This window comes from Mobula birostris, chromosome 15, assembly GCF_030028105.1.
Source record: "Mobula birostris isolate sMobBir1 chromosome 15, sMobBir1.hap1, whole genome shotgun sequence".
In the NCBI taxonomy this organism is placed as follows: Eukaryota; Metazoa; Chordata; class Chondrichthyes; order Myliobatiformes; family Myliobatidae; genus Mobula; species Mobula birostris.
In genome coordinates this window covers 50,145,652-50,161,464 of record NC_092384.1, presented here as the reverse complement: position 1 = coordinate 50,161,464, position 15,813 = coordinate 50,145,652, and the positions used below count along the sequence as shown (strand labels likewise).

At 40.3% G+C, this 15,813-nt stretch overlaps 1 protein-coding gene across 1 annotated transcript in view; it reads right to left on the bottom strand.

The window, feature by feature from the left end:
* The window catches only part of ankrd11 (ankyrin repeat domain 11), a 187,114-nt gene that overhangs the window by 21,114 nt on the left and 150,187 nt on the right, over nucleotides 1-15,813 (bottom strand). Inside the window, exons 9-11 of the mRNA XM_072279752.1 lie at nucleotides 8,323-14,960; nucleotides 3,869-3,967; nucleotides 3,131-3,274 (exon numbers count right to left, since the gene is read on the bottom strand). Of these exons, the coding sequence (XP_072135853.1) occupies nucleotides 3,131-3,274; nucleotides 3,869-3,967; nucleotides 8,323-14,960 (6,881 nt within the window). The remainder of the gene's footprint in view (nucleotides 1-3,130; nucleotides 3,275-3,868; nucleotides 3,968-8,322; nucleotides 14,961-15,813) is intronic.

Below are 15,813 nucleotides of genomic sequence, written 5' to 3'. Positions count from 1 at the left end.
GAAGTCCAGGATCCAGCTGCATAAGGCAAGGTCAAGGCCAAGGTCTCTAAGCTTCTTGTCAAGCCTGGATGGAACCATGGTGTTGAATGCTGAACTGTAGTCCAAGAACAGCATTCTCACATGTATAAGTAAGGTATGTAGAGTAGTGGCTACTGCATCGTCTGTCAATCGGTTATATCAGTAGGCAAACTGTAGGGGGTCCAGTTTGGGTGGTAGCAAGCTGCAGATGTAATTTGCTTATATTGAGGTGAGTGCAACAGGACGCCAGTCATTCAGGAGTGTTACCTTGGTCTTTTTTGGTACAGGGACAATGGTGGATAATTGAAGCAGGAGGGCACTCTACACTGGGAGAGACAGACATTAAAAATGCCAGTAAACACACCTGCCATTTGTGCCGCACACATATTGAGTACTCGCCCTCGGATGCCGTCTAGCCCCGCAGCCTTGTGACTGTCCACTCGTTGGAAACATCTGCGTACCTCAGCCTCAGAGATGACCAAATTGCAGGCTGTAGCGGTGGCTTTCCTCGGAGGCTCAGAGTTCGCGACATCGAACTAAGTGTAAAAGTGATTGAGCTCATCTGGGAGAGAGGCCGCGATGTTAGCAGCACCACTACGTTTGGCTATGAAGTCAATGATAATATGCAACCCTCGCTACAAGTCACATGTGCTATTGTTGTGAATCTTGACTCAATCTTGTCCCTGTATCGCTGTTTTGCAGCCTTGATAGCTTTGTGCAGATGTAGCTGCTTTTCTTGAGCTCCAGCTAATTGCCGACAATATAAGCTCTATGTCGTGCCGTAAGTGCTACTCGCACAGAACTGCTGATCCAGTGTTTCTGGTTGGGAAGACCCTGACTGTCTTCTGGGGGATAACAACGTCGATGCACTTCAGGATGAAGCACGTGACTCCATCCGTGAACTTGGAGACATCCTCATCATGAAAGACATACCAGTCGACGTTATTGAAGCAGTCCTGCAGCCCGGAGACCTATTGGTCGGACCAACAGTGGATGGTTTTAACTATGGCCGCCTCTTGTTTCAGATTCTGCCTGTACATCAGCAAAAGCAGAATCGAAGAGTGATCTGATTTTCCAAAAGCTGGGCGAAGGAGAGCTTTGTAAGCGTTGAGGAAGGGAGTGTAGCAGTGGTCAAGTGTCTTATCTCCACGAGTGCTCACCTGGATGTGCTGACAAAACTTTGGAAAAACTTTCGTCAATGATGCTCAATTAAAATCACTGGCAACGATGAAGGCCGCCTCTGGGTATGCAGTCTCCAGCGTGTTGATGGTCTCGTACAGTTTGAGAGCCAGGTCAGTATCAGCCTGCGGCGGAATGTACACCGCTGTGATGATAACAGCTGTGAACTCCCTTGGCAGCCAGTCGGGATTGCACAGCAGCATCAGGTACTCCAGGTCTGGTGAACAAAAGGATTTGAGAGCATGCACATTCTGGGGGTCGCACCAAGCATTGTTGACCATGAAGCATACCGCTCCTCCTTCACTCTTCCCAGTGAGATTTTTTGGCCTGTCCGCCCGAAACAGAGAGAACCCAGAGAGCTCAATAGCATGGTCCAGTATCGCCTCCATCAGCCAGGTCTCCACGAAGCACAAATTGTTACATTCCTTTGTTTCCCACTGGTAAGAGATTCTGGCTCTCAATTCGCACAAAAGCCCATGGTCTAAGAGGAAAGATACCAGCATGGATAGAGCATTGGCTGACTGGCAGGAGGCAAAGAGTCGGAATAAAGGGGGTCTTTTCCAGTTGGCTGCTGGTGTGACAAATGGTGTTCCACTGGGGCCAGTATTGAGGTTGCTTCTTTTCATGTTCTCTGTCAACGATTTAGGTAACAGAATTGATGGCTTTGTGGCCAAGTTTACAGACAGCACAAAGACAGGTGGAGGGACTGGTAGTTTTGAGGAAGCACAGAGGCTGTAGAAGGACTTAAGAAAATGGGAAAGGAAGCGGCAGGTGAAATACAGTGTCAGAAAGTGTATGGTTATGTAGTTTGGTAGAAGAAATAAAAGGATAACTGGGGAGAAAACTCAAATACCTGAGATGCAAAGGGACTTGGGAGTCTTTGTGCAGGATTCCTTAGTTTAACTTGTTGGTTGAGTCAGTATAAAAGCAAGGATGCAACACTGAAGGTTTGTAAGGCATTGCTGAGGCCTCAGTTCGAGTATTGAGAGTAGTTTTGGGCCCCTTGTCCAAGAAAGGTTGTGCTGACTTTGGAAAAGGGCTCAGAGGATGTTTTTGAGAAAGATTCCAAGAATGGAAGTGTTATTGTAAGCTCTGGGTTTGTATTCACTAAAACTTGAAACCTATTAAATGTTAACAGGCCTAGAGAGTGGATGTAGAGAGTATGTTCCTTATAGTGAGGGAGTCTAGGACCAGAAGGCAAAGCCTCAGGAAAGGGATGAACATTTAGAAAGGAGATGAGGAGGCCAAAGGGTTGTGAATCTGTGGAATTCTTCGCCACTGATGGCTGTGGAGGCCAGGTCATTGGATTTATATAAGGCGGAGGTTGATAGGTTCTTGACTAGCCAGGCCGTGAAAGGTTACGGGGAGAAGGCAGGAAAATAGGATTGAGAGGGAAAATGGATCAGCCATGATGAATGGCCCGATTCTGCTCCTATGTCTTATGGTCTAAGGATATTATTCCAGCAATTCCAGATTACAAATTAAAAAAGAAAAAGCACAAATGAGTAAGCTAGCAAGCAAAAAAATGCAGAATGATGCTTTTCATGCAAGGAGTCATGATGGGATTCCTGGTGAAACTGGCTAAGTATGGCACCAAGTTCTTAAAAATGCTTTAGGTTGATTCCTCTACCACCAACCCTCTCCCCCTGCCCCTCCCCCCCAACCCCACATATATGGATAGAAGAGAGTACCTGCATATGCAGGCTAAAATGATGAGGCAGTACACATGTTCACCATCTTCAATTGATCCTTGTTTAAATTATTTCAATTAATTAACCACAGGAAATGTTGCATTTACAAGGCAAGTACTAGAAGCATAATTACAGTTCTACACTTAAGACATACCAATTTAAAAATTGTCGTGCTATTTCATAAACAGGAGAAATCACAAAAATAGAGATTATAAAGAGCAGAACAGCAGTGTCACACTTACCTGATTTTCTGACGGCATGTTGTAAACTTCAGAATCAAGCAACATTGTGCAAGCACTAAATGGCACTGCCTGGTTTGCTATTGTTCTCGCTGCTCGACAGTGCACTCGTAGAATTTCTTGCTCACATGAAACTATTAGCTTCTCCTGATAAATAAGAAAATAAATTTTTACCACAAGGTCTTAAAATTAGAAAATACTGAATGAACCAGAATTTATCTATTAACCTGTTAATAGCCAACTTTAAACTTCTGGCTGCATAAAAAAAATACTTAATCCAATTCAGAGCAGACCTATTGAATATCACTGTTTAATACCTGTCACTTTTTCTTCAGCTTCTCAGTTTTAGACCTTGCTACCTCCAATTAAAGTGATTACAACAAATGATTTTAATGGATGAACATGTGGAGCACTTCTGCATTATAAATGTATCACAGCATCTTGATGTAAAATATAAAGAAAGGCTTCAATTTAAAATAAATCTGAAGTTGACCATTTCATTTTAATACAGGCTATGGACAGAATTGTTTTTTATTTTATAGAATGATAATTAAATAAAATCAGATGAATAAATTTATAATTAACAATTTAAAATAATAAATAAATTCAATTACCTACAATATCCATGTCTGCTTATGTACTTGTGGTCATTTACTGTAGCTAATACTAGAATCTCCAATTACGATTAACAATTATGTCAAACTGCAAATACATAGATTTGTTAAAATGAATGTAATTTACCCTTTCAATGCTATGTTGAAGGCGCAATTTCCCACGAACGGCTTCTTGCTGCCTGAAAAGCTCTTTCAGAGGCTCACACAAAGATGGAGGTGGGGCAATCTAAGAAATTAAAACAATTCGTTTAAAGTTAAGACTTCTACCTGGCGTGTCCTAAACCTATAATTTCTAAACCTAGTCTAGAAACATTACCAACTGCATTCAAACGTGATCAAATTATTTGTGTCAGCTTTTCCTAAAAAAAAGTAATGCACCTCACAAAATATTGCTCATCGTGTGTGATCGCTTTCCAAAAAACACTAACATTGAGATCAAAAAAATTAACACATGCACTTGACATCCAAGTCATAACAGCAGCAATTACAGTTAATTCAGCAGACTGTTGTCACAGTTGTACTACTTGATTGGCCCTAAAAATGCCTAAAACAGAATATGTAGAAATATTAAATATAATCAAGACGATAAGATGTGAGAGAATAGGACCAATGAAGTGCGACAGTGGAAAAGAGTGTATGGAACTGGAGGAAATAGCAGAGATACTTAGTGAATACTTTACTTCAGTATTCACTACAGAAAAGGATCTTGGTGAATGTAGGGATGAATTACAGTGGATTGAAAAGCTTCAACATATAGACATTAAGAAAGAGGATGTGCTGGAGCTTTTGGAACGCAACAAGTTGGGTAAGTCTATGAGACCAAATGAGATGTACCTCAGGCTACTGTGGGAGGCAAGGGAGGAGATTGCTGAGCCTCAAGCAATGATCTTTCCATCAATGGGGACGGGAGAGGTTCCAGAGGATTGGAGGGTTGCAGATGTTGGTCCCTTATTCAAGAAAGGGAGTAGGGATAGCCCAAGAAATTATAGACCAGCAAGTCTTACTTCAGTGGTTGACAAGTTGTTGGAAGAGATCCTGAGAGGCAGGATTTATGAACACTTGGAGAGACATAATATGATTAGGAATAATCAGCATGGCTTTGTCAAAGGCAGGTCGTGCCTTACAAGCCTGATTGAATTTTTTGAGGATGTAACTAAACACATTGATGAAGGTAGAGCAGTAGATGTAGTGTATATGAATTTCAGCAAGGGATTTGATTTGTACCCCATGCAAGGCTTATTGAGAAAGTGAGGAGGCACGGGATCCAAAGGGACCTTGCTTTGTGGATCCAGAATTGGCTTGCCCACAGAAGGCAAAGAGTGGTTGTAGACGGGTCATATTCTTCATGGAGGCCAGTGACCAGTGGTGTGCCTCAGGGATCTGTTCTGGTGCCTCAGGGATCTGTTCTGGCACCCCTTCTCTTCATGATTTTTATAAATGACCTGGATGAGGAAGTGGAGGAATGGGTTAGTAAATTTGCTGATAACACAAAGGTTGGGGGTGTTGTGGATAGTGTAGAGGGCTGTCAGAGTTACAACAGGACATTGATAGGATGCAAAACTGGGCTGAGAAGTGGCAGATGGAGTTCAACCCAGATAAATGTGAGATGGTTCATTCTGGTAGGTCAAATATGATGGCAGAATATAGTATTAACCATAAGACTTTTGGCAGTGTGGAGGATCAGAGAGATCTTGGCGTCCAAGTCCATTGGACACTCAAAGCCTCTGTGTAGGTTGACTGTGTGGTTCAGACGGCATATGGTGCATTGGTCTTCATCAACCGTGGGATTGAGTTTAAGAGCCAAGAGGTAATGTTGCAGCTATATAGTACCCTGGTCAAACCTCACTTGAGGTACTGTGCACATTTCTGGTCACCTCACTACAGGAGGGATCTGGAAACTGTAGAAAGGGTGTAGAGGAGATTTACAAGGATGTTGCCTGGATTGGGGAGTGTGCCTTATGAGAATAGGTTGAGTGAATTCGGCCTTTTCTCCTTGGAGTGGCGGAGGATAAGAGGTGACCTGATAAGAGGTGTATAAGATGATGAGAGGCATTGATCGTGTGGATAGTCTGAGGATTTTTCCCAGGGCTGAAATGGCTAACATGAGAGGGCACAGTTTTAAGGTACTTGGAAGTAGGTACAGAGGAGATGTCAGGGATAAGGTTCTTTTTTATGCAGAGAGTGGTGAGTGCGTGGAATGGGCTGCCAGCGATGGTGGTGAAGGCAGATACGATAGAGTCTTTTAAGAGACTCCAAGATAGGTACATGGAGCTTAGAAAAATAGAGGGCTATGGGTAACCCTTATGGGTAATTTCTTAATTAAGTATGTGTTCGGCATAGCATTGTGGGCCTAAGGGCCTGTAAGGTGCTGTAGGTTTTCTATGTTTCTACAATCATTTACATTAGTTTCTTTCTACGTTTTGCAAATGTGCATAAAATATAATATGAAAGTAAGATTAGACAAAACTCCAGCAACATAATAAAATGGCAACTTCAGTTTTGTTCACTATATTTTAGTGAAAACGTCTGGTGGGGAGCACCAATTAAAGTTCTACCTGCCACTTTAACTCACCATAACCCTGTCTGGGATAGTGTACTGTTACAATGAGGCCAAATGTAAACCAGAGAATCTTGCCGTCTGGGCACAATGCAGTCTGTAGAACTCAATATCAAATTGTCCAAATTTAGACAATGTGCTCTTTCCGATCTCCAATCTGTAGAGTACAAGCAAGGACGGCTTATTTTCCCCTGTCATTCTTGCAACTTAACCCAAGTTTCTATTTAATTTCTGATATATCAAAACTGCCGTCTGAGTCAGGCAGTGCTGAAACAGCCAGACTGCAATGATAAAGTCAGCATGTCCTTACTCCATTTCACACTGCAGCTTAGAACAGGATTAGAAATAACTCCAAAAATTAACTGTCTTCTTTCAGGAACACAATATTCACTGCTGCTCCCCCCAGCATTTTTACTGTTGCCACTTAAAAAGCCATCCATTATGGAGAGTTGCAGCTGTAACTGAGATCTGCTCTGCACAACCAAACTTCCTGGGGCCACAGTGCACAAAACTGTTTTTCTTGGCTATCTGCTGTTTCCTCAGCCAAAGTTAGCTAACAATCCACCAGCTGTGCTGCAGCTAAAGCAGCAAAGGTGAGGGGACTAGGACAGGAAAAAATGCGCATAAGAATTAAAACCATTCTTCTTCTTCACTATACGGCCCTAATAGTCAGCCATATAGTAAGAAAGAGTGAAAGAGTAGGTAAGATTACATCGCATGCAGTAAACTGACTACTATTGGCATCAACTAAACAGTGCCATCAGGTGTCTCCAAAGTTCAGGGAGTAGAGTTATTTAAGCACACTAATTTGTTCTATAACATTATGTGCCAATACAATTTTCATGACACACATGATTCTACATTTATGCAGGAAGAGCCATGAGTCGCATGCTCAGTGGATGACACTAATGATCCTATGTTGCCCCAATATGGTCAACCCCAGCTTTATGGGGCCGGGGAAAATGAATTCCCAGAAAACTCTCCATCTATATATATTTTTTCTTGTAACGCAAAGTCACATCATCTGTGCATGTGTTAAAAACTATCAGCCAAAATTTTAAGATTTTTTTGGTAGTGACTTGTGAAATCTTTAAGAGTGAGTCAAGTTCCTGGGTGTCAAGATCTCTGAGGCTCGAACCGGGTCTCAACATATTGATGTAGTCATAAAGAAGGCAAGACAGCGGCTATACTTTGTTAGGAGTTTGAAGAGATTTGGCAGGTCAACAAATACATTCAAAAACTTCTACAGTTGTACATTGGAAAGCATTCTGACAGGTTGCATCACAGTCTGATATGGAGGGGCTACTGCACAAGACCGATAGAAGCTGCAGAAGGTTGTAAGTCTAGTCAGTTCCATCTTGGGCACTAGCCTACAAAGTACCCAGGACACCTTTAGGGAGCGGTGTCTCAGAAAGGCAGCATCCATTATTAAGAACCTCCAGCACCCAGGGCATGTCCTTTTCTCACTGTTACCATCAGATAGGAGATACAGAAGCCTGAAGGCACACACTCAGCGATTCAGGAACAGCTTCTTCCTCTCTGCCATCCGATTCCTAAATGGATATTGAAGCTTTGGACACTACCTCACTTTTTTTAATATACAGTATTTCTGTTGTTGCACATTTTAAAAAATCTATTCAATAGGTGTAATTGATTTACTTGTTTATTTATTATGTTTTATTTTATTCTCTCTCTGCTAGATTACGTATTGCATTGAACTGCTGTTGCTAAGTTAACAAATTTCACGTCACGTGCCGGTGATAATAAAACCTGATTCTGAATCAGCCAAGTGGTGAAGAATCAACTAAAATTTGGTTATTAGCTATAATTCGCTAACAGAATCTGATACGCTGCTCAAGAATATGACAATTCAGAACTATGATTTTCTACATTTTTGAATAGCTTACTGATAATCATAACCTTTGCTAGCCACTGAAAATGAATTGAATGGATAGGATTACATCCAATGTAAGCAGGAATTTTTTAAAAAATTGGGAAAATATATTAACAAGACTTCCACTTACCACAGGGATATGGAGTTTGCTCAGGGGCTTTCCATCCAACAAATAGGAACCAGTGTAGGTGACATATTCAGCATAGCACTGAGGTGCTTGTGGGATGATACAGCACAAGATTTTGCGCTTTTCCTCAATCTTTTTACGAATTTGGAGATACTCAAAATAAGGGTTGGATCTGTCACTGTGGTATGGTTCGATATCATCTAATTTAATTGCATCAACAATAGCTGCCAATGTTTGCTGAATCATTTCTCGAGTCTGCTGAGCTGATGGGGTGAGAATCATTGGCTGATGATTTGCACGAGGGATTTTTCTCTTGCGTGGATGCTGTGCCTGCGAGTCATCCTCCTCCACCATACGCCCTTTTGGTTTTCCTAACTGAGCAGTAGGGGTATCCTTCTCTAACGTAACAGCGTTATTTTGCTTATTTAGATTAGCCAACATTTGTGCTCGGTTCCTTGTGATCCGTTGAGGAATCTCTTCTACTTTGTTTGGCTTTGCTGCCTCGATCACGGATTTAGATGTTGCTTCTGTAGTTTCAAGCACTTTGGTGTCATCTACCAATGAATTAGAAGTAACCGCCACAGGTTTATCTTCAAGTTCCGTACTTGCTTCAGTATGTTGAGATGAAACTTGCTGAATATCCTTTTCTCCAATCTCTTCAGGGCTTAATGAGGTGTTTTCTATAGTATCCTCAATTTTATCCTCCTCTGCTGTAGGAACTGCTTTTAGGATCTCACTGATAGCACCATGTTCCTCCCCTGATGGTACAGCAGCATGATCTATATCTTCAATACTTGTGCTAGTAACCACCGGATCACTAGTTTCTTCAATTATCTTAGCCCTCTCTTCAGATTCAGGTTCTGTCATTTCAATGTCTGGGTCATCTTTGTCTTGTAATGGCAGCACTGGAAGTGAAAATGGCCCCAGATCAAGATCATCTATGGAAGCTGGAAAAGTATCAGTCCATGGCAAAGATTCGTCCTGTTGTCTTGCAGTAATATTCTGTTCATCACATTTTTCTGCAACTTTAGATGGTTCCTGTTGGTCTTCAACTACAACATTGTGCATTTCTAGAGCCACAGTACAGGATTGATCAGGAAGTGGCTTGCAGGTATCAAATGGTGAATTTGCTTTAATTGGAGACATGTATGGAACAGCATTACCCAATGCTACAGACTCTTCCCCTTGGTCCCCTCCTGGCACGTCACCCCTGTTTTCATCTTGCTCTGGTATTGTACATTGGACTGGGGATTCAGGAAAATGAGATAAAATAGATGAAACAAATGGTAATGTTGCATTATGTACAGTGTCTGGGGGACAAAGTGGCCTGGTAGTTTCACTGAAAGATCTCTGCGGTGACTTCAGGTGTAACTCAGAACCCACTGACCAATTCACTGAATGCTCTAAAGAATTACTCATTGGGCTGAGGACCATCTGTTCACTTGGTTTGTGTGGAGAAGATGGATAATTTAGCTTATTCTGGGCTGAATCATTGGAAGTAAATGTGTCTCCAGGTGTAGGCACAAGGCTGGCACTTAAAGCTGAATTAGGAGAAATCAAAGTAGTATTTGGTTGCTGCTCTGAAGAATCTAAAGGCAAGGCAAAATCAGTGACTAAGGTATCCAGAGATGGTTCCAGTGGATCAGGTTTTTGTGATGGCGGTGATTTTTCATGAAAATGATTAAGAACACTCTCAGGTGGAGGGGTAAGATTTTCAGTGAATGCCTTTATAACTCTAGACTGAGATGGTTCCAGCTGTGGTGAGGAAATTCCATACTCAGGTGAAACACATGGTGACAAACCAGAGAACTTCTCAGAATGAACAACTGATTTTTCCTCCATTGGCTGTGGAATAGAAGTTTCATAATCTGCTGACACAGGCACACTTTGCTGCCTGAAGAACTTCTCTGAATTAACATCAAATCCTTCTTGTGGTCTTCTGGTATCCATTGACACTGATCGAAAGAGGCTGGATACTTGAACAGTGCTGGTTGATGTTTGATTTGTACTATTTTGAATGCTTGTGGGGATGCTTACATATCTATCAAAAAAGGTAGGGGAACAGGCATTCATGGATACTGCTGACATGGTTGCTGAATTTTGGGACTCTATTCCTTCAAACAGATCAGTAAAATCTTCATTCACACAGTGAGGCATATGTGGTGTGGGCAATAAATCTTCATAACTTGGGCAAGAAACCAATGGAATCATTTTTGGAACACCTGTTGGCCTATCTTGATCAGATCTTGGCGACGCAGGCATATTTGTTTTCAGTGCAGGAGTTGAAAGCCAATCTTTTACATCAGGACAAGTGACTGGCTGTATCTTTGGATTTGCATCCAATGACACAGTTTGTCCTGGTCCTTGATCCTTAAGCTTTTTGTCCTTTTGTTGAGAATCAAGGGAACTTTTTTTTGCCAAAAAGTCAAAATTCTTCTTACGCATTTCCTCTGTACTTCGGACTTTCTCTCTCAACTTGGGATCTCCTGACCTGTGCCTCATCTTCTCCTTCAATTTCATTCGCTCTTTATGTCTTTTGTGGCGCTCTTCAATTTCTAGATCTTTTTGGCTCAGCATACGTTCAAAACTGGTCATCATCAAGTCTCCATCACCCAAAAGCTTTTCCTTAGGTCTGCTGTCCTTACGTAGTATTTCTTTAGTTTGGTGTAACTTATCATTTTCAGTGGTTTTAATTTTAAAGGATTCATTTTTGTCCTTTTCTGAAGTCTCTTTGATTTTTTCCTTTTGCCTGACTTCAGTATTTTTTGAACAATCATCTTTTGATTTATCTTTGTTTCCACCCAACTCCCTAACAATAGGAAGAGAGTCTTTGAGGCCAGATTTATGTTCGTCTTTAGAATGCTTGAACAGCAGGGTTGATTCTCCATGTTTTTCCTTGTACTTTTCTTTGTCATCTTTTGATTTATCCTTATGTTTGTCTTTCTTTTTCTTGTCTTTTTCCCTCTCCTTGACACCAATGAAAACACTGCAGACCTTCTCTATCTTTTTAGATAATTCCTTTTCAGATTCATTCTTATCCTTCTTTTCACTTAAAGCAGCATCTCCACTTTTGTCTAATTCATCATCCTTTTCAACTTTTAAAAAGTGACTTAAGCAATCTCCATCTGACATCAATGGCTCTTGGTCAAACACTGGACCCTCCCGCTTACATGCAGCTTCTTTCAACTCTTCTGACTTATCCCGCTTTTCTTTCTTCACCTTGTCTCTCTCATTTTTTCTTGATGATGATGACAGGTGTCTGTTTCTCTCCTTTTCTTTGAATTTTTCTTGTGAATACAAGATATTAAGAGAATCTTTTAACTTTTCCTCTGCATTGTCCTGACCAACATTCAAAACATCATTTAAACTGCACATCGTGGAGTCATGAGCTTGCTCTACAAAACTGTCTGATGAAACTTCACTGGTCTTATCATTAGAATCCTCTTTAAATTCATTAAAAGTTGAGTTTTGTAGTTTTTCTGAGCACTTCTTTTCTTCCTCTATTGGAATTCCCTTTGATAGCCTCCTTTCTTTTATTACAAGTTCTTTATCAGTTTTTTCTTTTGGCTTGCCATTCAACTTTTCATCACTTGAGTGCTGCTTTTCTAACTTTTCTGGAAACTTAGGCTTGACTTTCTTTTCTAGGGTTAAATCTGTTAACACTTTGTCCTTTTTTTCTTTAAATTTATCAACTGATTCCTTATCTTTCTTTTCTTTATGTTTCTCATGCAAACATTTTTCCTTCTTATCTTTCCCACAATCTATTAATAGTTTATCCTTTTTCTTATCTTTGAATTCTTTCTCTCTTGGTTTCTCTGCTGAATGTTGTTTATCAGCTGAGTATTTTCGATGTTTCTCATGGGGAACCAGTTCCTTTTCTGCTTTTGTCTCCTCTTTGTCAGGCAGCAGGTCAGCCCTACACATTTCATTATTCCCTAGATCTCTGTCACAATAATCTAACTCATCACCACTTTCATCAGTGAAGATGTCATTTGCTATGCTGTGCCAACTCATTTCCTTACCAAGTTCCATATCAACTCCTTTATGTTTATCCGTTTTCTCTTTCTCTCTTTTTTCCGAAAAGTCTTTATCTTTTTCTGCATGTTTTTCCATTGTACTTTTGTCTCTCTTTTCTTTACTGAATTCCGATGACATTTTTCTGTCCTTGTCTCGGCTGAAAATATCTTTGCTCTTTTCCTTTTGTTCCTTTTTATCTTTCAAACCACTCAGTTCTCTGAAAAGTTTTTCTTTATCAGCATCTTTGTCCTTTGAGAATTTATCAGTCAGGCTTTTCTCAATTTTTTCTTTTTCAAATTCAACTGAAGCTCTATCCTTAGACTTTTCCTTACATTTTTCAATTTTGATCTTTTCCTTCCTTTCAGTTCCATCCTTTTTTTCCTTCTCTTTTCCTGAATAATGCCTCTCCCTTGCTTCCAAGGTCCTTCCACTGAAATCACCATCAAACTTCTCCTTGAAGAAACTTTCATTTCCACACTCCTTCGCATCTGTTTTGGAGACATCATCGGCCTTTCCCTTCATGTCTTTCCTTTCCTTACTGAAATCACAAACAGTATCTTTTCGCTCTTTAATATTTTCAATCGCATCTTTATCTTTTCTGTCTTTAACAGTTTCAATGGAGTCTTTCCTCCTTTTCTCTTTATCCAGAAAACAGCCCTGCCCAAGTTTATGTTTATCAAATTCTTCTTTTTTCTTCTCTATACTTTTATCTACATACTCACGATCTTTCTTTCTTAAGCAGTCTTTATCACAGCGTTTTTCATTTAGTTCTCGCTTATCTTTCAACTTGGATTCTTTTTTCTTGTCCTTACATTCTTCCTTAATAGCTTCAATAGCTTGTTTTCCTGTTGTGCCATCTTTGTGTTCTTTGAAATCTTTAACTGTAAGACCCCAGTTGGTTTCCCCTTTTACATCATATACAGATGAATTGGAAGATAAATCTGAAAACCATTTTTCTTCATGATCAGACACACTAAACCTGTCATCACTGTCTAGGAAGTGGCTCTTAATTTTCGGAACCTCATAATCAGATTCATCTTTGTGAACTTTATCTTTTCTTAGTTTTTCCTTGTCATCTTTTGCAGACTTTTCTTTGTCTTGTTTCAAATGTTTCTCAGCCTTCAAAGATTTGTCCTTTACCTTTCTCTTATCATCTTTTTGGATTTTAAACTTTTCTTCCTTAGAAGATTTCCCTTTAAAGGGTTTTTCTTTATTTACTTTGAACACTTTATCTTTTTCTTCTTTTACACACTTAAAATTATCTTTGGAGAGGTCTTTGCTTTTCTTTAACTTGTCTTCTTTACAAGCTTTCCCTTCTTCATCTTTGAGCAACCAGTCTCTTTCTTCAGATTTGACTTTAAAAGGTTTTTCCTTTTCTTCCTTTTTTAATTGTTCTTTATCATGTTTTACTATTTTTACTCTGTCAATTGAAAGATTTTCAGTTTCTGTATTTAAAGATTTTTCTACTTTTGGTTTAAACTCATCAGATTCTAGATTCAAACATTTTGAAAACTTATCACTGTCCGTCAGGATGTTATGAGATCTTCCCTTTTCCTTGTCTTTCATCTTGTGCTTGTGCTTCATTTTATGTTTTTTAACAACTTTACCTTGCTTATCAAATTTCTGAACTATTTCATCAGCATTCAAAATCTTGAAGATATCTTCTGCCATCCTCTTCTCTGTTTCATCTCCATCAATAAGACTTTTCTTTTTATGATCTCTCTTCTCTTTAACTTGTTTAACAGACTCCAAACTGGAATCTTCTGAAGAATAGTCAGATTCACTTGTCAGTCGCGTTCTTACAGAATCTGACAAAGAACTCACATCTGACCAGACCGGTGACATGTTTGATTTCCAACCATCAGCTCGCCAGGGTTTAGAGTGTTGCCGTGCAAGACTGGGAATATGCTTTGATGATGCATAGCTCCCTTGGGAGGAAGAACAGGATGCAGACAATGAAGAGAACATTGTCGATTCTTTCAAGCTCATATAAGAGTCCTTCATGCCAAGTCCACTCTGTATTAATCCCTTATCCTCCTCCTCACTTTCTGAATCGTTGCTGTCTGTTGCAGATGAATTAAATTGGTCTTCATTCTTACCCAATCTACCTTCTTTGCTTTTCATATCTTTTTTCCACTTTTTTTTCATTTTAGTTTTCTCTTTTTGCTGTTTTTTAATTGCCGACTCCCTTTGCTTAGAGCTTGCAACAGGCAGACTGGAGTGCACTGAAGGCCTGGTAAGAGGAGGAGAGAAGCTTATTAATCTATCCTCTTCATCTGAACTGTTGGTGTCAGATAAAATACGTCGTGGAGCTTTCTTTGGTGTTAGAAGGGAATTCTTAGAGTAAGTTTTTGTCTCTAGTTTAGGAATAGAAATGCAATTGTTCTGTTTTAGGTCCTTTCTATAATCTTTTTTCAGCAAATGTTTGTCGTCAACAGGTGGTACTCTATCTTCCTCATCATCCTCATCAAATTCATACTCATCCTTTACTGGTGTAACTGTTTTAGATAACTCTTGTCGCTTGATTTTGTGTCTTAGGCCTTTCTCAAATTCAGAGTCTGTGTTATTACCATCAATTGAACTGGAGGGAGCAACTGAGGGAGCATCTTCATCTTCAGAAGTTTCTATGTAGCAACAAAGTGGACATAAATTAATAAAGGAGAAGATGCAGGCAAATAATTTTAAGCTATCAGTACACCATAGACCAGGGGTCCCCAACCTTTTTGCACTGCGGACCGGTTTAACATTGACAATGTTCTTGTGGACTGGTCGACCAGCTGGGGTTGGTTGGGAGGGGGGTGCGGGGAGGGTACTCAAGTAGGGTTAAACTCACCTCAACATGTCTTTTACAGTTAGGGTTGCCAACTTTTTTAAGGGACAAAAGTAGCAGTCAAATCCTGGGACACTTTACCCCTGGAAAACCTACCATGACCATGAAGCCTTGCACAGTTACCTGTGTGCGCATGCGTGACGTGCACATGTGCGCACGTGTCGAATTTTCCCCACTAATCGGTTTTGCCTTCATCTTCCTGACTATACTGTACATACATTATTTCCACTTTATATAGGCTGCGTATTTATCATATCATTCCTGCTTTTACTATATGTTAGTGTTACTTATTTTCGGTTATATGTGTTATTTGGTATCATTTGTTAGATTACTTTTTGGGTCTGGGAAGGCTCAAAAATTTTTCCCATAAATTAATGGTAATTGCTTCTTCGTTTCACGCCATTTCGGCACGAAAGGTTTCATAGGAACACTGTACCTTAAGCGGGGGATATACAGGACAAATCAATTTAGCCCAATATAAAGGATGTCCCGGCATGTACGGGACAGTTGGCAACCCTATGTTCAAGTTCAACAGTACTTGACAGGGAATGAGGAAAGGTGCAGCTGACTCATATCGTTTTCTCACAGTCCAGTAGTACACGTTTTGCAGCCCAGTACCGGTCCGCGGCCCAGTGGTTGGGGACCGC